At 45.4% G+C, this 26,722-nt stretch overlaps 1 protein-coding gene across 1 annotated transcript; it reads left to right on the plus strand.

Annotated features, from left to right (window-relative positions):
• Nucleotides 1–627: 627 nt before the first annotated feature.
• Nucleotides 628–26,722, plus strand: LOC119181403 (uncharacterized). The gene is made up of 3 exons (XM_075874620.1): nucleotides 628–1,523; nucleotides 8,388–8,906; nucleotides 26,603–26,722. Exons 1-3 carry the CDS (start codon nucleotides 648–650, stop codon nucleotides 26,720–26,722), a joined length of 1,515 nt encoding a protein of 504 aa, XP_075730735.1. The 5' UTR covers nucleotides 628–647.

Consider the following 26,722-nt stretch of genomic DNA (forward strand, 5'->3'; position numbering starts at 1 on the left):
ATGCATGGCAAATATATATTGAATGGGACCAGCGCTCTTGCGCTTTGGCCACACCTAAATACAAAATGGTTGCTGCCACGCGAAGCTCCTCTAATCGGCGTAAGTTAAAAAAAAAAACCCACCAGGCTTGCGAGGGACGCTCTGCACAGTCACAGTGAAAGCCAGAAGAGTGACCTTTCAGAACCTATTCTAAATACCCTTAGAAGCTACAAGCACACTGCTGAGTAGCCAATACGACATAAATAATAATAATAAATTTTGTGAGGTATAGGCCAGCATTCACTATGCTATCCTTGGTCATTCTTTGGAGAAGCGTGGTATCCACTATACATTGTTGTGCAATCCTTAATGAGTGGCTGACGACATTGAAGAAATACGCCGGAAGTGGGTATACGCCAAAGCTAATGGGTGATCAATCGCCAGTTTTCTAATGAGTTGGAGCATCGGACGACCCAGACGTTACGCAATTTGCATTTATTGATCCCTGGCTGTTTCTTTGACGTTCTAAAACAGATAATTGGTCATATTAACGCACTTCCTTTCTCGAAATCAAGCCTTTAAGTTCAGTTTAGGGACAAGTTCATAGCACTGGCGTGGTTCAGTGAGGGAGAAAGACGAAGACGACGTTCTGAACAGACGCGTTTTTCATGTTCTCCGCTTCGAAGGATTTATCGGCCATGGGCCGAGGTGCTGCTCAGGCTTCAGCCAGCGGCAATGACTACCGTGTTGTACTTCCTCGCCTCCCCACCGGTAAGCTTGTTGTGGACTCTGTTTTTCTACATGCGGACTTAGCTGGTCGCCCCTACCGGGTTCAAGATTTTAGAGATACTCCTCGGGACATCATTGACTTGAAGGAAATAAGCTCGATAGGTCAATTTCAAATGTCTCATGTTTGGATGGTCACATGTAAGTTAACGCTGACGAAAACAAAGTTGGTCACAAGAGGTGAATTTTTCGTCAAAAGTCGTCGATGCCTCGTTATAGAACCGGAGCCCACGGAAGTGAAGCTGAAGCTTAAGTGGCTTCCTGAGCGCTTGGAGGACACCTATGTGTGCGAGGCACTGCAAGCTTTTGGGAAGGTCAAGACAATATCACAAGAAAGCTGGAAAGTAGCGGACATGGAACAAATGCGGACGCTAAATAGGGATGTTGTGTTGTCCCTTGCTGATGGAGTTCGCAATGCGGATATTCCTCATATTCTTGTTGTCTGCGGAGTGCAAAGCCTCGTCCTGATACCTGGCCGCCCACCACTTTGCCTTCGGTGCAGTAAGGTTGGACACATCCGTCGAAACTGCAGGACCCCTCGCTGTGACAACTGTCGACGCTTCGGTCATTCGGCCGAAGATTGTGCTATGACATACGCCAACAAGCTGCGACAGCACACAAAACAGCCAGATGATAACCTAAAAGAGCATATTATGGATGCCACCGAGGTTCTGGACGCAACGGGAGACACTCCGTCAATGTCATATGCTGCAGGCTCTACCACAAGGAATCCAGAAGAGGAAAGAAAGTCACTCGCTGTTGACACAGTTGAAACTTCTACGTGCAAAGAGCCAAGTGAATCATGCAAGCAGCATCCCCAAAACGACTCCGCACAACCCATAGCACAAGTAGGAGTTCCTATGAAGAGTGCTGTTGCGCTGACCCATAAAGATGCCGAAGAACCACCAGTACAAGATAGAGACTCTAGGCTGGATGCCGCAGAAAGTTCAACACCTGCTTGCGCTGCAGCTCCGCAGCAGCTTTTTCATCATGGTGCAGTGTCGGAAGATGATATGCAGATCTCTACGGATACAGCAATACTGAAACGTCGCGCATCGTCCAGCTCGGATTCAAGCAAAGGGAGTGACCCAGCGTCAGTGACTAGGGAGTCACGCCGTCGCCGAAAGTCCATGCCAAAGGGGAAGTGTCGCCGATCCTGATCTAGGAGGCCTGCTGGGGGCTCACGGGAAGCCTCAGCGCCAACTCTTGGGACTGATCAAGTGGGACAATAAGCGAACTAGAAGGTAGTCACCATGGCGCAGTCTGAGCGACTCCTATTAGCCACCTTGAACGTACGCGGCCTTAGGTCTTCGCAGAAACAAGCCCAGCTCCGTAGAGTTCTCAATCGGAAGCGTCTCGACTTTGTCGCCATCCAAGAGACAAATATCGAGAGCGAGGAAGAGACCGAGAAGGCCCTGCGACCTTTACTGTCTCAGTTTAATGTGTGTGTCTCACATGCTAAAGGTTTATCTGCGGGCTGTTGGTTGTTTCTGAGAAAAAGCCTACCCTGTTCAGCATTCTGCACTAGTGTTGATGAAGAGGGCAGGTATATATGCTGTGATTTTTTGTTGCAAGGAGTGCCATGGAGAATTATCAATCTATATGCGTTTAATGATGTTCCGAAACTACTTGAGTTATTTGAAAAAGTGCGTAATTTATTTGACGTCGACAGATGCACGGTACTTACGGGAGAATTCAACTGCGTATGTGAAGCTAATGATCGTTATAATTCGTCTGGAAAGAGAGACAGGACTGGTGAGCTTTTATCCGGTATTGTAGATAATGCAGGACTAATTGACATCGGGGTCTCGAATCGGGCAACAGCATATACAAGAGTACAAGGCAGCTCTCATTCTCGCCTTGACCGGATTTACGTGTCCTCATCACTCCTAACTCGTAAAATTTCCTGCAGCACCGAAGCTGTATCATTCTCAGACCATTGTATTGTCATAGCCCAAATTGTTGAAAATCGTCACAAACAATTCCGTCCCCAGTGGGCCTTTTGGAAAATGAATGCGAAGCTCCTCTGTGATCAGGAATTCATGAATCGCGTCCAGATGGCATTGAGGCAATCTTTTTCGATTGGTTTTCATATCTTCGCTGCTTGGGAGCTTCTTAAATAAGAAGTTCGTGCTATAGCTTTAGAAATTGGGGCTGTTAAGTCTTTCTATAGAAAGAATGATGGAAAGATACTTGTTAAAATCTTTGCAATCTTTATGAGATGGAATACTAAATGCCGGGAAAGTACATCCAAGATATTAAGAATATTAAGTGCCAACTACAGCGAGACGATGCTGCTCGCTACCAAGGGGCACGTATTAGATCTCGGAACCAGGGCACTTTATATTCTGAGCAACCGACGCGCCAAGCTTTACTTGATGAGCAACGCCATGCGATTTCTAAAGTTATTCCAGATTTGTACTTTAACAATGTGCTCATAAAAGATAACGAAGACATTACTTTGGCGTTCGAAACGTACTATAACCGCTTATTTAGCTCTCCCTCTGATGATCTTGACGCTCACCTCAAGGCTAGTTTTGTTTCTCTTGTGAACCCCTTGAAGGACAATGATTGTGCAGTCATTAATGGGGCCATTACTATACAGGAAATCGAGCAAGCAATCGACAACTTGCCTTTATTGAAAACACCGGGGCCTGATGGCATCTCAGGCGAATGAATTTTACAAAGCTTTCAAGAAAACGCTTGCTCCTATATTGCTGAATATTTTTCAGATGAGTTATAACATGGGTACACTCCCACAATCTTTTTGCAAAAGTCACACTGTGTTAATACCGAAAACAACTGACAAGGAAAAACTTCGCTTCGTCGAGGGCTACAGACTAATATCGCTGTCAAATGTGGACTACAAAATTTTCGCAAAAGTATTAGCAAATAGGTTGCAATTTCCTATGTCGATCCTCATTGGGTCTCATCAGACATGTGGGATTAGAGGTCGATCCATACAAACCAATATACATGTCGCTCGAACAGTGCTTCAATACTGTTATGGTTCTCAAAAACATCTTGCAATGCTACAGGTAGACCTTGCAAAAGCTTTTGATCGTGTTCGTCATTCCTTCCTTTTTTTTCTCTTCTCGAACAAGCTAATGTTGGCAAAGTTGTTCTTAAAGGCGTTAAATTATGCTATAGTGAATGCTCAACTCGTCTGATAGGTCAACTCTCTAAGCCAGTTTCTATTCGCTCTTCTGTAAAACAGGGATGCCCGATGTCACCTCTTTTATTTGCACTTTATCTAGAATTACTGTGCTTAAGCATAATACAGTCGAGTTGCATTCGTGGCTTTAGAATATTAGGCAGTGAGGTTAAGGTATTGGCTTATGCAGACGATGTCGCATTCTTTTGCACCGATAAACCAAGTGTCGAAAATGTGGTATATACTATTGTAAAGTTCGGCGTAATATCAGGAGCTCGTTTAAATGCCTCTAAAAGTTTAGGACTGTGGTTTGGCTTGTGGGGTAGCACACCGAACCACTTTGCAGGGATTAATTGGACAAGAACTCCCCCAACATACCTCGGTGTACCATTGCATGCATATAGATTCAGTGCGCATTACTGGAAGGAACGCGTCCCTAAGCTTGAACGACGGGCCCAGACGTTTGTGCCCTATCGACTTTCGATTTTTGGGAGAGCTGAAGCTTGCAATACTTTCTTAGCAACAAAACTTTACTGTGTAATGCAACTTATTCATTGCGCAAGATTCTATATACAACGCTTTCATCAGATTTTCGCTACTTTTATATGGTCTTCGACATTTGAGCCCATGCGTCGTGATAATAATATATATTCAAGCCAGTAAGTGAGGGTGGATTAGGACTAAAACACCTTTATCTATGGCAAATAGTGTCCCGATTCTTCTTTTTTCGAGACAATTCGCATCCTGTAATCCGTTCCTTCTTGCAGGTTACATTTGTTGATTGCTTACAAGATTTAATTGTTTCATCCAACTTTTCTGAACGCCCATGCTTGTGGGGATTCATGCAGGAGGTTTACCTCCTTAAAGCTCGCTTCCTTAAAGCTCGCTTCCTTAAAGTTCCTTAAAGCTCGCTTCTCTGTAGAATACCTGTACACAGTATCGCGCAAGGTGCGCTGTAAGGACCTACTGAGTACACTCTTCCCACCTCCATTATACCGTTCACTGTACGCCAGTCTTCCAGGTCACGATGTGTTGAAGCGAGTGCGCAAAATGTACATTCCACCGAATTCAAAAACATTCTTCTATAAACTCCACTCTGAAACATTGGCGGTAAACACATGGTTAGAAAGAAAAGGTATTTTCATTCCGTCTCTTAACTGCCGTCTATGTGATGTGCCGGAAACGATTGAACATTGCTTTGTTAGCTGCAAAGATGCCATACTGTTTTGAGATGTCCTTCAGCGAGCACTGAAGAAACGTTTCGTCATTAATTCTCACACAATACGTTATCTTCTGCCAGCAGCGCCTGATGAAGTACCATATGATATGTTTTTCCTCATGGGTATGCACAGCTTGTGGAAGACACGAATGCAAGACCGCAATGCAGAGCCCACCACTTCTTCAAGCGCACACTTCATTCAAATGGCTATCCACCTAAAAAACATTTACGACGAGCTATACTTCAGACTGGACTGGTACTCCGTCTTAGAGAACTGTTTGACCTCACTCTTTTTTGTTTGTATAACACGATGTGAAGAACTCGCCATGTGAAGAACTCGCGCTGTGTTAGGCATTTAGTGTTTATGAGTAACACTTGAACGCTTACTTTCACGATTTAATTGTACTTTTGTTCGCTTGATTTTGTCATGATTGCCCAAGTACTTTAATAAATACCATGGTGGAAAAAAAGAAAAAAAGAACTAGCGTGGTTCAGTGGTGGAATACCTGTTTCGCACGTGGCAGATCTGGGTTCGAATCCCATTTTGTCATTGGGGTTTTTTTTTTATTTACCAAGTTCCAAGCACTGAGTTCCAAGCAGTAGTAAAAGTACTGAGTTCTAAAGAATGGTAAAATACTGGGCAGGCACGTCATTGTATCGTTGGTGTTTTTTTATTTACTGAGTGTTTTTTGTTTGATACTGATTACGGACACCGGCGGCGGCGGCGGAAAACTACGAGGCAACGTGTGACCCGCGTTTTGATTTCAAAACAGCTTTCGCTGTAAAAAAGAACCAAAAGAATGTGTGACTACGACATTGGGTCGTATCGGAAAAATATATGAGACAGAAAAAGACACAACCACTTTTAACGCGTGTAATAGGTAACAATGACAGTATTTTTTTATGAACATTATATTGTTAAGAATGCTCTATGCTCTCATAATACAAAACGTATCATTACACGACTTTATTTTATGCTCATTCACACCCAGGAAAACACATATGAACAGTTCCACATTCCGCGATAAAAGGCTGCATACTATCAGCACCGCAACGTTAATTGAAAACTTTTTACGACTGCTCAAAGTATAAATTTCTCGAAGCAAGAACTTTCGACGAACATGATAGTTCCAGCCTCTGAAAGATATGTTGAGCTGGATGAAACGAGGGGGACGTGCGTTAGCAATTGAGTACTTCGAATACTCGTTGCATTTCCGACACGCTTTCCCATTTTTTACACCGAACTATCGTAATCTGGTGACGTGACTAATACCAATAGAAATGTACATCTGGAGAATACGAAAATCAGCATGAACCTTCCGTGTGTTGGTGTGGAAGCGCCCGATTACAAGCTACGGCGCAGTTACATCCAAGCCACCTCTGTCAGGCAGCAACCTAGGTCCGTTTAATACTTTTCTGTACTTCTAAAGCCACCTGTGTTCAATCTCTCTGCTATTGCCTCTCGATGCTCTTCTTTTTTAACGCCTTAGTGGCGTTCTTCGAGATTATAAATAGAAGGTAGCTTTCGCCGTCCAGTTGCTTTTGGCTAATGCATTAGTCACCACCGTGTTCTGTGGATGAGATGGCAGACAGTGTATTAAAGAAAATTGATTGCGTTGCATACTTAGCTCAGCTGGATCTTTGAAGTGTGTATGAGTCACAATCAATGAACAGCGATTAAAAATGACCAACTAGTCAACCGGAACATTCGTCCTAATATGTCTTGCCAATATTTCGTTTCCGGTCGCCTTAGCGTTATGCCTAAAGCCCTAACCACATGGCCGCAAATTCCTCGCGGCAGCGACAAACGACAGGGAGGAGTGACAATATTTGCTGTCACGGAGGCCTATCCGTCACTGTGGCTTGTCGCGTCGTGCGTTTGTGGAAAACTAGAAAAAAATCGCTTGTCGCCCGCAAGCCAGCGTGGCAATTTCTGGCAAAATGGCTGCGCCCCTGGTCCTGTATTCGACTGCAATTTGCCCTCGATGCTTGTCATTCACGCGTATACCTCTAGGAATACTAAGTATTGACTACCCTTTAAAGACGATAGTCTTTCTTGGTGATCTTCGACGCGAAAATTTTGGTCTGCCTGCCTGCCTGCCTGCCTGCCTGCCTGCCTGTCTGTCTGTCTGTGTGTCTGTCTGTCTGTCTGTCTGTCTGTCTGTACATTTGTCTGTTTTTACACTCTTAACGGCACCAGGTACTTGAAACGGCTGACCCCACCCGCAGCGCCCACCAATGTTGCTCCAGCTTCAGCATTTATACTTGGGAAATAGCTAATTAAAGAGCGAATATTTCGCATGTCTGGAGCACCATACCGACACGTATATACCCTGAATGTGCGTCTTTCACTAAAAAAGGCATACATAATTAATTTTAAAGACCATAGCGCTTATCACGTTGCGCTGACCATGCAACGCTTGCACGAAAAGGCGAGTGTTTCCAATGCTTTGCTAAGACGAGACGGTGGTGGCACCAAGGCATCGCCTCGTGTTTTACACTTTATCACCTCTGAGACCGTCTCAGGAGACACCACTCCGGATCTGGCATTCATCAGAAATGCGGGGAAAGTTCAGTGGGTTAACTTGCAGGAAAGCCTGGGTAGTGACCACTTCATCCTCGCAGTCACGCAGGAAATCCGGGCGGCTCCACCTAAAGAACTGGTATAGCGCATTACGGGGAAGAAGAAACGGCCGAGCAGACCGACACAAGAGGACAGAGCGCTAAAGAATACTATGTATGTGTATTAGCGCTCTGTCCTCTTGTGTCGGTCTGCTCGGCCGTTTCTTCTTCCCCGTAATGCGCTATACCAGTTCAAGTACGACGAACCAACTCGCCCAATCTTCAACACTCGTCCACCTAAAGAGTGTAGGGTGACGTACTGGGACGAGTTCAGGAAGCGCCGGAAAGCTGATGAGACCGAATATGCCACGTTAGAGGAACTCTTTTCTCGACTCGCGGAGGATGAGCTCCTCGCCACCAAGACTGTCCAAACCGACTTACAGGTAGATACGATAGACTCGCATCTTGCACATTTATTCGAGGCAAAAAAATCGCTGGTTGAGAGATGGCGCACAAAAAAGCTAAATAGGAGGCTCCGCAAACGCATAGCTCGCCTCAATAAAGATATTGAAGAATATTGTCAGGAGCTTTTTAGGCAGCAGTGGAACGAGGGTTGCTCAAAAGTAGATGGGCAGATGCGCACCGGAGGTAAACGGAACCTGTTGAAGGTTCTATATACTCAATCAGACCAACTCCAAAAGTAACCAGAGGTTGGCAATCGACCGCTTAGTTCAAGCACAGCGGAGCAGTGGAGTCACTGACACCACTTTACTCAAGGATTTGGCAGAGCGATACCTTCCGCTTGGCCCCTCCGGGGACTGGGATTACCCGGTTTACCAGGGACGGCCGCTCCAAGAAATCGACTCGCCTTTTACGAACCTTGAGATCGAAGAGGTGCTTCATGCGCTTAATAGCCGCGCAGCCCCTGGTCCTGACGGCGTTACAAACAAGTTGCTGCGCAATCTCGACGGAAAGTCAATCGCTAAGTTAACCGAGGAGGTCAATATCCTCTGGGCAGAAGGTCGCGTACCTGAGACCTGGCGTACCGCCTCGGTAATACTCATTCCCAAGCCGGGCAAGGTACTCGCCATGGAGAACATTCGTCCCATTTCCCTCACATCTTGCGTGGGGAAGGTGATGAAGCATGTGGTACACAACAGAGTATCTCGGTATATTGAGAATAAAGAGCTGTTTCCGTGCAACATGGTAGGTTTATGGCCGGGTCTCTCCAACCAAGATGTGATGCTGCTGATTAAGAGGCAAATTATTGATCGACACACCCGAGATGTTTGAGGAATATTGGCTCTTGATCTCGCCAAGGCCTTCGATACGATTTCACATCAATGTACACTGGAGCAGGTAGAGCTGGTATTAGGTCCCAAGTTCCACGGCTATGTTCGCACCTTCCTCAGGGATCGCAAAGCCACCATAAGGATTGGCGAATGAAAATCGGAGACCTTCACCCTGGGTGCGAGGGGCACGCCACATGGAGCGGTAATTTCACCCCTTTTGTTTAACATAGCCATGAAAGGCCTCTCGGAGCGCCTCTCCACTGTAGCCTATAATACCAACCATCTCTTATATGCCGACGACATTACAGTCTGGTGCATGGGCGGTTTGAATGCTGAAGTGGAGCAGGCACTCCTGTCTACTTTGTCAATCACAGAACGTTTTCTGCAGGGTACAGGGCTCCAGCTATCCGTCTCTAAATCGGAGTTGCTTCTATATCGACCAGTTCGACCCGGAAGAAGGAACGAGTCACCGTTTGATCAGGTGCAGATTACTATAATCACACGGGATGGGCAGACGATTCCGAAAGTCAATTGTATTCGGGTGCTAGGCTTCCTTCTTGAATCTAATGGCAGAAATTCGTAGGTTTTGGCTCGAATCACCTCCAAAACAGAGGACATGCTCGGACTAATATTGAGGGTTTCAAGCCTCAGGCGAGGGATGAGGGAGAGCAATCTCCTTCGGCTCTTTCATTCATTCCTGATGAGCCACAATAATTACGTGGTATTCTCGCTAAATTGGTCTAAACGCGAGGAGGAGAAACTCGATACTTTATTGCGTAAAAGCATCAAAAGGATACTAGGCCAACCTATGAGCACCAGCACGGACCAGCTCATGAGTCCGGGCATGCACAACAACCTCACGGAGGTGACCGAGGCACAAACACTAGCTCAGGTCGCGCGACCCTCCTCCACGAAAGCTGGGCAGCGTCTCCTACAGTCGCTGGGATATCATCATACGGCAGGGGAGGAACAGGAGATCTTCTTATCACAAACAATGAAGGGCACGTACGAGGTGGCACCCTTCCCGCGTAACGTTCATCCACAGTACAATGTTGGCCGGCGAAAGGCATGGGCCAAGTCTCTCCTTGATTTCGTGGCTAAGTCCACAGGTAGTGTAGCTTTCGTCGATGCGGCGCAGTACGGCCGCTCCGATCGTTTTGCAGCTGTGGTCGTTGATTATCGCGGTCGCGTACTCAACTCAGCTTCCGTGAGGAAAGCGTCTGCCTCCGTAGCAGAGCAGGTAGCGATAGCCTTGGCGATGACGGACCGTTGGCGTCTAGAGATATTTACTGACTCCAGGGCTGCCGCCCGGGCCTTTGCCTCGGGGAAATCTCTAGGAAGGCTGCCGCTATTCTAAATTCAAGGGGTGTAGTAGGCCACCACACAATCACCTGGTTTCCGGCCCACATGGCCTCAGAGGTGCATCCGACTCTTCCCAACACCAACGAACTTGCCCATAACCGTGCGCGTGAAATCACATGCCGCGGCGGTCCGGGCGGGTACGGAGATCGGTTCGCGGATAACTTCAAAGATACACTTGGCACCTTTAACGAAGTGACGTCTCATTATCAGTTATCTAGGCGGAGGTATCCACTTCCGCATTCCAAGCTCACTCGGCCACAGTCGTCGGCTCGTCGGATGCTACAGGCAGGTTCATTCCCATCTCGTAGCATATTCAGTCACTTTGCTGATGGCATAACTTCAGGATTCCCTAGTTGTGAGCCACATAACTGCACACTCGCTCACATGCTCTGGCAGTGCCCGGCGTTACATGGCGCAAAGTTCAGCGCAGAAGAAGACTGGGAGAGGGCTCTTAAAAGCCCCGTTCTCTCAGTCCAATACTCGACAGTCTAGGAGGCCTGTGAACGGGCGGAGAGCCACGGTCTTTCAGTCCCGGCGTGGACGCGGCCAGCAACTGTGGCGGACACCTCTAGGGTGGCGTCTGACCAGTTCTCCAGGACCAATAAAGCTCATTTCACTCACTCACATCTGAGACGGGCGCGCACACCAGTCTCAGAGCCTCGCGCTTCGTTTTCCAAGAAAACTGCCAGATGGCGCTCATGCCTCACGTCTGACGTGAATTTATGCGCTTGTTAGCCTCCGCTGCACGCTCGAAGCACTCTAACGCCGCGCCTTCAAAATGCCATGCACCGATTTTCGTGCGCAGAACATCAAATAAATGTTTTGTTCACTCTCTTTACACGCAAGACTATCGTCTTTCGGCGAAATTTGCAGATTAACAAGCAGATACGGGGCCAATTTTTTGAACATGCTCATCTTGGGCAAAGAGTGAGAGAGCGGCCGTATTTAGTCTTAAATCTCGTTATCGAAAGTTTGTTCTGATGTATCGACAGTAGCTTGTGACAATTTGGTCATTTGCCACAATGAGAAATGTTCGTGTGAAGTGCGCTGTAGCATACGCTTTCGAGCAGTCTCTCGTGGGTAAACGGGTAAATTTCCCAAGATTGCGAAAGACAAAAGGTCGTGGGAAGCTTTGTGGCTTCCTAATGTCACACAAGACAGTAATAAATTTGGCATGTTGTGATTGACCAACCTTAAAACATCTTTTCGCAATTTATAGGCGTGCTAGCGACAGTCTTCATTCAAGCGACACTGAAGCTTTGTCACCGACATGCGGTTGCAGCCGTCGCAAAGCGATGGCGCGACGGCACAAGTTTGTCGCTTCCGCTTATCGAAGTCGCGTGCATGCGGTTAGGGGTTTAGAGATCATGGTATTCTGCTGAGGGAGATGGCAGACAGTGTGATAAGCGAAACTCGTTGTAATACAACCCTAAACTTTGCCGAACCCATTAAGTCTGTACGCGCTATCAATAAAGAAAAAGAGGTGAAAGCGAAGAGCAAGTCAACCAACACCTTCGTCGTGCTATGGCTTGCGAATATTTCTTGGTAACTCATCTCGTAAATAGTCCTGCACTTGTGCTGCACGTGGCGTTGCATTCGTTCATGGAGTGAGAATGTTCTTGAAGCGTTCGTTTTATTTGCTGCAATCGACCACCTCTGTTGCCTTCGTTGAGTAGTACTGGTACTCTAAATCGTTACCTACTTTTTCTAACTCCCCCCCCCCCCCCGTTGAGTACTCGAAAGCGTTAAACACGTTCTCCAAACTTGTCTTTTAAATGCGAAGCATTTCTTAGGGAACTTCGGCGACTTTGAGCGCATCTATCTGTCTGTCTGTCTGTCTGTCTGTCTGTCTGTCTGTCTGTCTGTCTATCTATCTATCTATCTATCTATCTATCTATCTATCTATCTATCTATCTATCTATCTATCTATCTATCTATCTATCTATCTATCTATCTATCTATCTATCTATCTATCTATCTATCTATCTATCTATTTATCTATCTATCTATCTATCTATCTATCTATCTATCTATCTATCTATCTATCTATCTATCTATCTATCTATCTATCTATCTATCTATCTATCTAGCCGCCTACGACTTTTAGCCCTCCTGGCCATTTCGAGAATGGTATCAATACCAAACTTTGTAAGGCATAACATGACTGCATAAAAAAACATACCTTACTATTTATGACATATACGTAATGAATGTCATGATTTACATTTCATGGTCCTTCAGCACTTGCGGTAGATTCGTTCAAATGCCATGTTGCAAAACCGGTATGTTATGATATGATTGCATGGCCAACACAAACGACAGACACTAACATAAATATTATGACATTCCTGTCATATAACAACATCACTACATGCCACGCTCATGATGCGCTCACGGCCGTTTCGCTTGCGTCACATATACCAAATTTGGTATAGCGGTACGTGAATGGATGACGAAGGTAAGCGACTGGTGCAAACATAATAATCATTAGATGCGTGTCATGTAACAACATGACTACATGCCACGCGCATGATGCCCTGGCGGCTGTTTCGCTAGCTTCACTTATACCAAATTTTGTACTACGGGACGTGAATGGATAACGAAAGTATGATACTGGTGCAAACATTATAAATATGAGATGCGTGTTATGTAACATGACTACACGCTACGCTCAGGATGCACTCGCGGCCGTTTCGATATCTTCACATACGCCTAATTTGGTATTACGTGACGTCAATGGATGACGAAAGTACGTGACTTGTGCAAACATGATAGTCATGATATGCGTGTCATGGGACAACATGACTAGTTGCTGCAGTCAAGGCGCCAATACGTTTCGACGTGATGTGGTGCGCGTGCTCACCAGCGTTTATTTCATCGCGTCACGCCAGCGTTGCGACGCCAGGCGCCGGTTTTGCCATATATATACTCGCAGGTGTGCGCCACGATGCGTTGCTTTGATGCACGCGCTTTTCAGCGTGTCCGGCTTCCTTCCGTTGCAAAAAGATGGAAGAACAGTGTTGTCTGGGTAACCTATTGGCGGGAATTTCGTGCCGGTTGCGTCGGGCCGCGCCGACGGACGCTGGTGGCACCAGTCGTGCCTAGCGTCAGACTATAGAGTGCTCGAGTTTTGCTACGTAGCGTCGCTGTGCCCAGCCTGTGAGCGCGTCAACGCTACATTGGAGTATATTGAGTCCTTCATGACACGCTCGCGGCCGTTTTGCTAGCTCCACATATACAAAATTTTATGTTACGAGTCGTCAATGGGTTATGAAATATATGACTGGTGCAAACATGATAATCCTGACACACTTGTCATGTAAGAACATGGCAACGTACTACGCTAATAGCGTGCTCGCGGCCATTTCACTAGCTCCACATATACTAAATATGGTATCGCGTGAGGTGAATAGATTACGAAGGTAAACAACGCATCCAAAGATGACAATCATGACAGGGAAGTCATGGATGGCATCATTTACCTCCACCTCGTAACCTTGTGCTGATTTTAAAGTGACATATCAACCTTTGTTATTCGTGCTTCACATATCATCGATTCCCATTGTACGTGGGATCTGCCAATTTTTTATTATGTTTTCAAACTGGGAAAGCCTAAAGCTCTCATATATAGTTGAGTATATCTTGCTGTAAATCGTTGGACATTTGTTTCAAACACAGATGCCCCATAGTAGAGTAGAATTGCGTCTTAAATTGTTAACAAATCTTTATAAACACCGTCCTGGGGTAAATGTGTTGAGAACTTTTGACATAACAGCCGCTTTGCCGCTTCCTCAAGTCAATCCGGCCCACCTCACTCGCTCTATAGTCGTGTGCACTGGATTACACTGACGGCATTTTTACTGCCTGGTCACATCCGTCACTTCATTGAGCGGCTGAGGTGTCGTGAACATTTCGCGCTTGAACGCTGGTGGCCTCAGATTATGACTCAGCAACATGCCCGAACTGATCTCTACGGCAAATAAATCTGTATGTTTGAAGACAATGCGTAATTCTTCGTGTTTTTGAAGGTTCGTTGTGAGCTTGACTTCGCCTTCATTGGAGTATATCTCTTTGCTTCTTCTGCGCGTTGTTCTCGAGGCCACTTGGCCCGCCCCTTTTCATTGTTGCAGTGCTTTTTGTCGCTGGCGCTACCACTGCGCGGCGGTTGCAGCAGGCCGTTGCAGTCGCACTCACTTGCCGATCTTGAAGGGATTGTACCCAAAGCTCCTATCCGTCCGGTTGGAGGAGCTCTTCTTTTTCGGTGGGGAATTTTTCGATGCCGCATCTGTCCTTTTGTGTCCGACTGTGGCAGAAGCGTGAGCTTGTTTTTAGGCATGCCTGACTTTGCTAGGCTGACGTCTCGTTTAGTACCCTCACAAATGCCATGAAAATAGACAAAATGCACAAGTTCACGTTTTTAGTATAGTTTGTGTTTAGCTTGTGATGTAGACATGCATAGATATTTCTTGTAACAAAGTTTTGTGCTTCTGAACATGTCCTGTTCTGTCGGAACATTTTGCTGAAATGTTGATCTCCTCTGTCGGTGATAATGTTTCTAAACACTGCTGTCAAGGAGACTGAGTCGCTTGATGGAATGCTGGAAAAAACATAATACATGAAAAAAAGTACACAGCGTTTTCTGCTTGGAGAGCCTTGTTGCTTTCTATCTTTTTACGGGTGTCTTGTTAATACTGACGTTGTTAATGTGGCATGACTAAACAAACTGTCAATTTTTAATGCAGGCTTGCTTTATTTCGACAATCTTATGTTGCCCTGCCCTAGTGTTCTAGTGGCTAAGGTGCTTGGCTGCTGGCCCTAAGGTTGGGGGATCGAATCCCGCTGCGACGGCTGCATTTTCAATGGAGGCTAAAACCCTGTAGGCTCATGTGCTATGATTTGTGTGCATGTTAAAGAACACCAAGAGGTCGAAATTTTCGGAGCCCTCCACTACAGCGTGTCTTATAATCATATGGTGGTTTTGGAACGCTGAACTTACATATTAATCAAACAAAGTTATTTCATTCGTATAAAAATTACCTGTACGAAAAAAAATTTCAACCACCCAGAAAAAGAACACGACGGGAGAAAACGGAGTAGACAAAGACTGGCGTTGACTTCAAAATATTTTAAACTGGTAAAACACTATGACCCCATCGCACTAAATTTTATGTCATAAAGTTCAAGATACTTGGAGAAAGACAACTCAGAGTGTGATCCGTCAGAAATAAACATTGTTCCCATCTATCACGCGTAATTTGCCCCGTAGGAAAGAGGGTGTGGATGCTCGGTCACGTGCCCTTATCTCGCGCTGGGGCGGATCGTACGTCTTGGCTGGCCTTTGGTTTCGTCGGAACGATCCTGTTGTGGTTACCAGGCGCACAAAGGTCACTGCAATCATTGCGCAATCTCCTTTTGCGAAAGGAGCGTGCTTCTCAGAAAAAGCGAAGTAACAACTGAGACACTCATTCGCGTTCACCTGTTCCTGTGAAAACGTTTCGTGCATTATTATCGCGTGAGAAACGCGCGGCACGTTTTGATCTGCTTTCCATTCTGCGTGCGACCTGCCAATTTGTTGTTATCACGTTCATTACTTCGCCTGTGTGGCAAAGCTGTCCCTTTGAGTGGTGAAGCTCCTTAAAGAGGCACCCGTTTGTCCCTCGTCGTAGTCATAGTGCTTAATCAGTCTAACGTTTTGACCTGCAAGGTGGTGCTGGTCGGAGATTTCTCCTATGCTTTGTTGAACAATAAAAAATTTGAAGCGTACGCGTTCACTAAAAGCCGAAATCTCCTGTCTATTATTCCCCATTAGCAGCCATTGGCATGTACATTGAGCACTATCTGACAAGAAAGGGTTGCTACGCTATACTCGCTTGGCGTAACCTCCTTAGTTTTAGAAAGGTTTAGCAAGCATTGGGCAGTAGTGCCATGAATACTGTGAACTTGTATATACCATGAACTCGAGGTAGTTAAAGGTGGGAAGTAGACGCGAAGCGCAAGTCGTAAGAAAGTGTGCGTGTGCCACCTCTCGTTTAGTCCTTCGAATTTCCGCTGGATGGCCGTGCTTCTATATGCGGAATGTCTGATGAAAAGACGCGAGATGGTGATACTAGGAGTGTTGACTAGATGGACGAACGGACACACAGACAGATGCATGAACGGGCGCTCGGATGGCTGCATTGACGGACGGGCGCATGGACGGACGCAGGGGTGGATGCAATGACGCAAGCAGGGGCAGCCGCACGGATGGACATGCGGAAACACGAACAGACGCTCGCACAGACGGGCGGATGGACGCATGGATGGTCACACAGACGAACGCATGGACGGACGGAAGCAAGAAAGAATGAACGGATGGATGCTTCGCCCCACTCTCCATCATTCACCCTGCGGATATGCTGCCATTTTTTTAGAAGTTCATCTTTTTCTCAATCGTCTCCACGGAAGTACAGTAATATTCTACTTTCATAATATTAAAAGCATGAAGGCACCTGAGGGATGCACTTATTAAGAATCGCGCGGGTGTCTGTACGTTATGCGGCACAGCTGTTGCACAGATAATAAACCAACTTTGAGCAGCGTTGTGTAGGAAAGCGAATTTCGGATGTGCAATAATTGTCATGTCGAACACGTTTTATAAAAAGAGTATTGAAAATTAGAGCTAAATAGCGTAAGCCCGACTTTGTAAGTAGGCTACCGTGAATTCAATATCACGGGGCGGCGTAGAATTTGTTGTAAAGTGCGTCAATTATGAAACAGCCCTTTTCGGCTGTTCAGCTTATCGACTTCCTGCATTAGTCTCGAATATGCGTCTAAGTTCATTGTAATAGAAACTTACAGAAGCTAACAATTAAGATTCCCGTTATATTACTGGTCCTGTAACGAGTGATGGAAGCTATCAGCTGCTGAGTCCTACTGTTATTTATTTTTTATGTTATGACAGCAAACATGCCTCAATTCAAAACAAACGCACCGCGAAACCGTAACAATTGAAATGTTAAGAGCAGAGGCTGTTTGTGAAAAGGACTTGCCGAAATTCAATGAATAAATATGCGTTAAGCCTTTTTCCCCTGCTGTGCAGAAACATTGGTCTAACGCTGATCTTATGTAACAACACTGGTACAGGGAACAACAAGTATAAATATTCCTTCACATCAATTTCACTTTTTTACCCTGGTGGCAATGATTGCGTGATATTATATATATGCAAACGTGTACCTTTATTATTGAGCGACTCCGCAAACAAAAATTCGGCAGATCCCACGTACCTGGGAATCGACGTTATGCGAAGCGTGCGGAGGGAAGATGACCATGTTGCAATTTATTTTATTGAGTGATGCGTCATTAAATGATGCTAAATATATGTACAAATGTTGCACCCACAGACATATGTTGAGTTTATTTACAGTACCTTACAGAGCCCTCGAGGGGCATTGTGTAAGGGGGGCGGTACAGATAATATGTTAGCAAAATATATATAAATAATATCTACACATGCATAGGCAAATAATGAATATAATAGAAAATGCAGTTCAACTTATGATCATGTAAGCAAAGTACATACTAGAAAAGTGAGTTACAGTATGTGAAGGTGAAATACAAAAAAAAAACTATTATGACTGTAACTACAACCTAGCAATAGTGCAAAAACATCGGCAACAGTCCTGTAAACACTGATGGTTACGAAGATGCGATAGAGCAGTTTTTGGTGCATAAGTATTTTTTAAGAGTATGATAGAACTTTGTGTGGTCTTGTTCTGACGCAAGATCATCTGGCAAATCATTCCACAAACGAATAGCTCGTGGAAGAGCCGACTGGTTGAAAGCGTTAGTATTGCCGTACATGCGTGATAAGCTAAAGGTGTTATGTAGTCTGCTTGAAGTTCGATGTGCTAGATTAAGGTGAACAGATGGCATCATGCTGGTGTGGATGAGTTTGTGAAATAGTGATAAAAGTGAGATGTCGCGGCGAATTTTCAGTGGCTCGAGTGCAAGGCTATGTTTAATCTGTGTTACTCTGGACGGGTAGCTGTGATTACGCGCTATGAATCGACTAGCTCTGCTCTGTATACATTCTAACTTATCTATGAGGTATTGTTGATATGGTGACCAAATGGAGGATGGGAACTCCAGTTGAGGATGAATTAGAGCAAGATAAGCCAGTTTGCGCACATCGGAGGGAGCACTTTATACATTTCGGCACAGGAAACCTAATGATTTTGATGTGTTGGCACAGATAGAAGTAATATGTGTGGACCACGAAAGTGTAGAAGTTAAGTTTAGGCCTAGGTATTTGTAATGATCAGTGCGTTCTACAATGCTGATATCAATTATGTATTGGCTAATAATGTTATCACGTTTGCGACTAAAGGTGATTAGTTTGAATTTGGAAACAATAAGTGTCATCTGCCATGTTTTGCACCACTCAATGATAGAAGTGTTACAGATGTTTTTATAACCAGTTTTTTTCTTTGCTTTTGCACAACGATGTGGACTGGAACATGCATATCGAACCACCAGAAGCTGATATGAAGCGCTCGTGCTTGTGAAGTTGCTGCCCTGGACGCTGCTACATGTGCCAAATTTCACATGTACAAAATTTGGCATTACAGTACGTGAATGGATGACGAAGGTATGGGACTGGTGCAAACATGATGATCATGAGATGCGTGCCATCTAACAACATGACTATATACCACGCTCATGATGCGCTGGCTGCCGTTTCGCTAGCTTCATTTATGCAAAATTTGGTATGGCGTGACGTCAATGGATGACGAACGTATGTGACTGGAGCAAACATGATCATCATGAGATGCGTGCCATGTGAGAATATGACTACATGCCACAGTCAAGGTGCCAATACATTTTGACGTGACGTGGTGCGCGTGCTCGCTGGCGTTCATTTCGTCGCGTCACGCCCGCGTTGCCCCGCCAGGCGTCTGTGCTGCCATACATACGCAGGTGCGAGGTGCGCTGCGTTGCTTCGACGCATGCGCGCTTCAGCGCGTCCAGCGTCCCTTCGTCAGGAAAAGAGGGAGACGCAGTGTTGTCTGGGTAACGCATCGGCAGCATGCAGCATGTCGCATTTCGCGCCGGTTGCATTCGGGTCGCGTCGACGGGCGCTGGTCGCGTCTGGCGTCAAACTATAGAGCGCTCGCGCTTTGCTAACATAACGTCGCTGTGCCCAGCGTGCGTGCGCGTCAACGCTACATTGGAGTATAATGGGCGCTTCATGATGCGCACGCGGCCGTTTCGCTAGCTCCACATATACCAAATTTGCGTTACGTGACGTCAATGAATGACGAAATATATGACTGGCGCAAACATGATAATCCTGACACGTGTGTCATGTAATAACATGACAACATACCACGCTCATAGCATTCTCGCAGCCGTTTAGCTAGCTCCACATACACTAAATTTGGTATCACGTGATGTGAACAGATCACGAAGATAAACAACACATCCAAACATGAAAACCATGACACGGAAGTCATGTACGGCATCAATTACCTCCACCTCGTAACGTTGCGCTGATTTTAAAGTCACATATCAACATTTTTCATTCATGATTAGCATATCATCGATTCCCACTGTATGTGGGATCTGCCAATTTTTTTTTTGTTAGCAGCAAAGAGACATTTAGGGGCGAAGCTCCTTAGGGCGTGGGTCTGACCATCCTCCATTGCATTCGTACGTAGCCGCCGGGGTGCGAGACGAGAAATGGCGGTACTTGGAGTGTTCGCTACATGGACGCACGAACGGACGCATGAATGAATGGCCAGAGAGACTAGCAGACGGATGAACGGACGCGGGGAGCTGGTATGTACCACAGGGGATGCGCGATGGCGGTACTTGGAGTGATCATTAGATGAACGCACGAACGGATGGACAGACAGATTAGAAGACGGACGGACAGATGGACGGAAGCGTGGACGTACGGATGGGTGAACGCACGGACAGACTGACGGATGCATGGATAGAGGCACGGATGGTCACGCGGACGGACGGAAGCAAGAACGAACGGACGGACGGAAGCACGGATGAGCTGATGGACACTTCGTCCCACTCATCATCATTCACTAAGTGGATATGCCGTTTTTTTTTTGTTCCATTTGGGGGTCGGGTCCCCTTTTCCTTAACATCCCTCCCCCATGAAATTTCACTTGGCTCTGCAATGTTCATTCTTTTTTCAAATTGTCATTGTCTGCTTGTTTTTATGGTGTGGCCTGGCGATTTAGTTGTCCTTCCTCACAATAAAGAATGGCTAGAGGACCGCATCTCAGTATTTGTACTTTGAACTTCCAGCGCATATATTGCGATGTCTGTACCACAGAATATTAAGTGTGAATACACTTTATAAGCGACCCCAAACCATCCACCGCCGTCGGCGGCGTCCGCAGTCTTCTCTCTATCTTTAAAAGAAAGAGGACTTGGCAGGCCGCAGAGCGACGCTCTACCGAATAAGCCACGGACGCGACGCTGATATCGGTGTCGCTCCTCCGCTCTCCTCGCTCGCTGCAGCTGCGCGCGCACCCCTCTCTCTCGCGCGCCCGCCTTCTCTCTCAGTCTCCCGTCGAGAGCGGGTCGTGCGATGGATGTCCCGGAGGCAACGCTACCATCTGGATATAAGGGGCGTTACTGACATCGATATATATATATATATATATATATATATATATATATATATATATATATATATATAGAGAGAGAGAGAGAGAGAGAGAGAGAGCGAGAGAGAGAGAGAGAAAGAGAAGACTGCGGACGCCGCCGACGGCGGTGGATGGTTTGGGGTCGCTTATAAAATGTATTCACACTTTATATATATATATATATATATATATATATATATATATATATATATATATATATATATATATATATATATATATATATATATATATATATATACTGGTTTTTTTCTGAGTTTGCCTGGAAGCCCTGAGCAACATCTGCGTTTGGTCAGCGCTACCTCATCGATCTTGTGGTCAGCGGCGTAGGACACTGCCGTATGGGTCCTTCTGTACGTGTGGGGAACTGTTCGACAATCTTCATGTGCCACCGACACCCTTTGGATAAGACGCACCAGCGTCTTATCTATGGCGGCTTCTGTATACAGACTTGAAAAAACTGATGGGCTAGGCCCTGTAATCACAAAATGTCCTTACGTTACAAATACTTATATGAGGAAGAGAGAGAGAATGCTAGAGAAGGAAAGGTAGACACGTCAACCAGTCTAGGAAGTCCGGTTGTCTACCCTACACGTGGGAAAGCGCTGAGGAGGTGGAAAGAAGGAGCGGAAAGCACGGAAACGAACAGAGATAGCACATCAAACAGCACGTGAACAAGCACCTAGTCGGTAAGAGTCCAATAATCTGGCTTGGAAAACGACATCTATGTGACAGCCGCTTGTCCATGTCTGTATTCCTCAAAGTATTCAGCAGTTCCTTGGGCACCTTCAGCTGTAATGCCCTTTGTCAACGACATGTTAAGCATTGTTAATGTTATATATATTATAGGAGGCAAACTGCAAACAGTAGAAAGCAATTGCGGGCGATAGTCACAGTGAACATAATCCAATATTGCCTCTGTTTCTACAATGTAAAAAAAATTGTCAGATCACACACACAGTGGGAATCGATGATATGGGAAGCACGAGTGAGAAAGGTTGATAGGTTACTTTAAAACCAGCACAACGTTACGATATGGAGGTAAATGATGCCGTAGATGACTTCCGTGTCATGATTATCATGTTTGGATGTGCCGTTTACCTTCGTCATCTATTCACGCCCCGTGACACCGACCACATTTAGTATATGTGGAGCTAGCGAAACGGCCGCGAGCACAATATGAGCGTGGTTGTTGTAGTGTTCTCACATGACGTGCGTATCATGATTATCATATTTGCAATAGTCATATACTTTGTCATCCTTTGACGTCGCGTAACACCAAATTTGGTATATGTGGAGCTAGCAAAATGGCCGCTAGCGCATCATGAAAGGCCCAATATTCCCCAACGTAGCGTTGACGTGCACCCATGGTGGGCACAGCGACGCTACGTTAGCAAAACGCGAGCACTGCATAGTCAGACACAATGTGGGTGCGACCGGCGCGACTGGCGTTCGTCGGCGCGGCCCGACGGCAACCGTCGCGAAATGCGACATACTGCATTCCGTGCCGAGGCGTTACCCAGACAACACTGCATCCCCACCTTTCATGATGGATGGACGCTGGACGTGCTGAAACGCGCATCCGTCAAAGCAACGCAACGTGGGGCGCACCTGCGAGTATATGGCCGGACCAGCACCAGGCGTGGCAACGCCGGCGTTACGCAACTAAATGAACGCCGACGAACATGCGCACAGTGTTACGTCAAATTTCATTGGCGCCTTGACTATGACATGTAGTCATGATCTCACATGACACGCATCTCATGATTATCATGTTTGCAACAGTCACATACTTTCGTCATTCATTGACGTCCCGTAATACCAAAATTGGCAAATGTGAAGCTAGCGAAACGACCACGAGCGCATCATGAGTGTGGCATGTAGTCATGTTGTTTCATGGCACGCATGTCGTGGTTATCATGTTTGGATGTGTCATTTACCTATGTCGTCCATTCGCGTCGCTTAATACCGGTTTTGATAAATTTAAAGCTAGCGAAACGGCCACGAGCGCATCATCAGCGTAGCATGTAGTCATGTTGTTACATGACACACATCTCATGCTTATCATGTTTTCACCAGTATGATACCTTCGCAATCTATTCACGTTCCGTAATACCAAATTTGGTATAAGTGAAGCTAGTGCAACGGCCGCCAGCGCGTCATGAGCGTAGCACGCAGTCGTGTTGTTACAGAACATGCATCTCATGATTAACATAATTACAACAGTCACATACCTTCATTCTCTATTCACGTACCGTAATACCAAATTTAGTATATGTGACTTTAGCGAAACGGTCGTGAGCGCATCATGAGCGCGCCATGTAATCATGTTGTTAGATGACACGCAAGTCATTATTTTCATGTTAGGGTCTGTCGCTTGTGCTTGCCGTGCAATCATGTCATACCATACCAGTTTTGCAACATCTCTTGTGACCAAAACCATCGCAAGAGGTGCAGGACTATGAAATGTAAATTATGACGTTCATGACATGCATGTCATAATTTTCATGTTATAACTAGTCAAATATCTTCTTCATACAGTCATGTTATGCCCTTCCAAGGTTGGTATCGATACAATTATCTAAACGGCCTGGGGAGCTAGAAGTAGTAGGCGGCTAGATAGATAGATAGATAGATAGATAGATAGATAGATAGATAGATAGATAGATAGATAGATAGATAGATAGATAGATAGATAGATAGATAGATGCGCTCAATGTTGCTGAAGTTCACTAAGAAATGCTTCGCATTTAAATGATTGGCCAAGTTTAATTTTCCGAGACCCGTAACCTGGATTTTTGTTGCGTGTTTAGCAGGTTTGCCCCGGCTAGGAAAAAAACATTTATATTATCTGTTTGAGATCAAACAACTTCCGCCCTCATAATTTGCAACGGAGGGTAGGGGAGGCGCGCTTCCCCTCTCTGCTTATGGGTCTCTAATGACTTCACGCATATTAGTCATCCATGCCATGGCGATGACTTCATATCGAGCCATCCATGCAAGATGACAGTTTGCTGCGTCATAACAGCTGATACTGATGATGACAGTCAACTTTCCCTTTTTAGGGGGCATTGAAGGCTGTCACCGAAATTAGTTCTCGACAGCAGACACGGAAAGAAAGCCCTTCCATAAATGAAACCTGGACTGAGATTTTTAAAGTAAGGTTAAAGTACTTTGGTGGAATGTCTGAAGTGCTTTCATAACGTCACAATAAAAGCGGCCTATTACAGAATGAAATGTGTCCTTTGGCTTATGATGTTTCATGTCTTCTCCAGAAAAGCCTTCCTAGGCTTTCAAAGCATCATCGTAAAAGCAGAACTACAAAGAGGGGCATATTAAAGAATCCTTGAAGACTCTTCCACAATTACGCTGCAAACAATACATCTCTTTGTAGCATTCTACGCCCTCGTGTTCCGGTTGGGTACGAAGTACTCGAAATCGTTGAACATTTTTTCTAAACTCGTGTTCCGGTTGAAGAGTACCTCTTCCCGCTCTCGTATAGTAGAGTGCAAAGCACTATAAACCGCTAAACACTTTTTGTAAACACATCTCATTTTAAATCAACAAATCTAAGGACTATTTGAGACAAAGGTGTAAGCGCATTTGTGGTAGAGTTCGTAGCATTTACAAAATGCGGTGCCATAGCACAAGGTTGAAAGAAAACGTCTTGTCATAAAAATTAGGTGTTGGTAAGTGCGAAAAGGAGCCAATTGAGCGTAAATAAATATTTCTATTTATACGAACAGCGCAAACTTACAACAACAAAAAATCGCAGTAGGACACCGTGAAGCAATTATTTTTAGGTATTCAACAGAAACTGCCTGTACACATAACATAATTTAGATGAAGCTTCCTGATCTGCTTCCCATGCTGTTCATTATGCAGCTACATTGCTATCAAGAAATCAAGAACGAACCCTGCCAAGAGGCTTGGTTAAATCGCACGGGAATTGACATGCGCACTAAAGAATTTCGACGGAATTTATTTGCGCCCATCTTCCCAACGTGGACTCGAATCTACAGCTTTGTTTCCGGCAAAGATACCTAGAGCTGATGAGACGCTCCTGAGCCGCCTGCCAAGACATGCCACCAGGATTGTTCAAAAGAAAGTATTTCCATTGAAACAAGGGGGGGGGGATGCCTGGTAGTATAGAAGGCACCTAATTATTGGTAGTAAATGGTGACACAGTGGAATGCGGCACAGGAGGTGCTGTAAACAATGATGTAATTAAGTTTTTGACACTGCAGTAAAGCTACTGCATGCGCACAAGTAAGAATTCAATACAACCGTATCTTCTTGACCAAAAAGTGCCATGCAACGTCACTGATGGGAAAAGGAGTGATAAATAGGGAAAAAAAGAGGGTGGGAAACGCGAGGGTAATCAGGCACCCACTTACGTATAAGGATAGAGACAGATGTACACTTTATTATTTCCGGCAGATTGCTGGGATGGGCTCCCACCTAGGGTCCAACGGAGAGACCGTGTCTCCCGACAGCTTCTTTGGCCTGCTGGATCGCCCAAAGTTGCTTGTATAAGGGGCAATAAATAATTTCGGACGGTTTCTCAACCAAACTTCTCACACTCTTTCAACAACATGCCTGCAAAAAAGAACGTCAGCCATTTTATGGCAGCAGTATTAAAACAAGGAACACCCACATTCAAGAAAACAAATCTAGTGGACAACAACAACAAAAAGAAAACATGGATGCTCTCTTGACACAAAACACAGTGTTAACATTAATTTAGGAAAACAATTTTAAACAATGACATTGTGAATGGTTTTGCTTGAGAAAAGGTCAGTGCAAAACGAAAGAAAAATGAAGATCTTGCCTGGAGGAAGGCAGCCTTGCCACCACAATTTTCATTCGTCGTGGTTTATTCATAAACAGTGATAATTTCATTAGGACTGAGATGCATCCGACGAACAGGTGTAAGAACGAGGAGGTTCACCAACTCGTGAGATGCAGTGTTCCTTGAATGTGTGTTTCTTCTTTTCAGTGTCGAGAAGCTGTGCTCTGCAGCAGAAACAGTTAAAAGGTAAAATTTTATACGATTTCAACGCACAAGTCATTTGAAACAAAACCTACAACTGAACTTGTTAAGCCTTAGTCATATGCAGCCTCAATCTTTCAGATTGAAAAGAATATTCGTAGTTTTGACTTCCAAACCAGCGCCTGTTATTTTACTGGCAAATAACAGAAAGACTGTTTCTCTCTCCTTCGGTCTTCTTGCCATACCTCCACAATGTACCAGACATATATACAACAGAAATTATATTTTGCCTGAGGAGAAAGAAGAAGTGGATCTGTTCAGTCGCTGTTTCGGTGCACTGTTCAATTTCTGCTCTTTCTTGGACTATTACGCTGACATCCATTTCTTCGCGGTGTGCCAACAAGACGCCGGGTGAAGACTTCGAGGGCTCGGCGCCCTACAGGTACGAGGTTGCTTTATCAAAGACTTGGCTAGTACGCGACCGCTACGGTGGTTGGTAGCCATCACCACGAGCCTCATGCTCGTCCAAGTACGTTAAACCACATGAGTGATACTGCAGGACACAATGAAAAGCCTGGGGGCTTGCAGCTGTGCCCAAGCATCATAATGCTGGCACGTTTGCAAATTCACAACCGCAAAATGGCTCCAGTGAGCACAGAGGCAATGGAAGACGATGAAGCTGAGACCAAGAAGCTTCGCTTAGAATAG

The sequence above is a fragment of the Rhipicephalus microplus genome, chromosome 10, assembly GCF_043290135.1.
Source record: "Rhipicephalus microplus isolate Deutch F79 chromosome 10, USDA_Rmic, whole genome shotgun sequence".
NCBI lineage: Eukaryota > Metazoa > Arthropoda > Arachnida > Ixodida > Ixodidae > Rhipicephalus > Rhipicephalus microplus.

What these genes read in the sequence shown, in the direction of transcription:
- LOC119181403 (XM_075874620.1), top strand. Translation starts at nt 648, where the DNA reads ATGTTCTCCGCTTCGAAGGATTTATCGGCCATGGGCCGAGGTGCTGCT. An exon ending in AGGAAAGAAAGTCACTCGCT is followed by an intron (nt 1,524 to 8,387) that starts GTTGACACAGTT and finishes ATACTCAATCAG; the next exon opens with ACCAACTCCAAAAGTAACCA. An exon ending in AGCTGTTTCCGTGCAACATG is followed by an intron (nt 8,907 to 26,602) that starts GTAGGTTTATGG and finishes GGGGGCTTGCAG; the next exon opens with CTGTGCCCAAGCATCATAAT.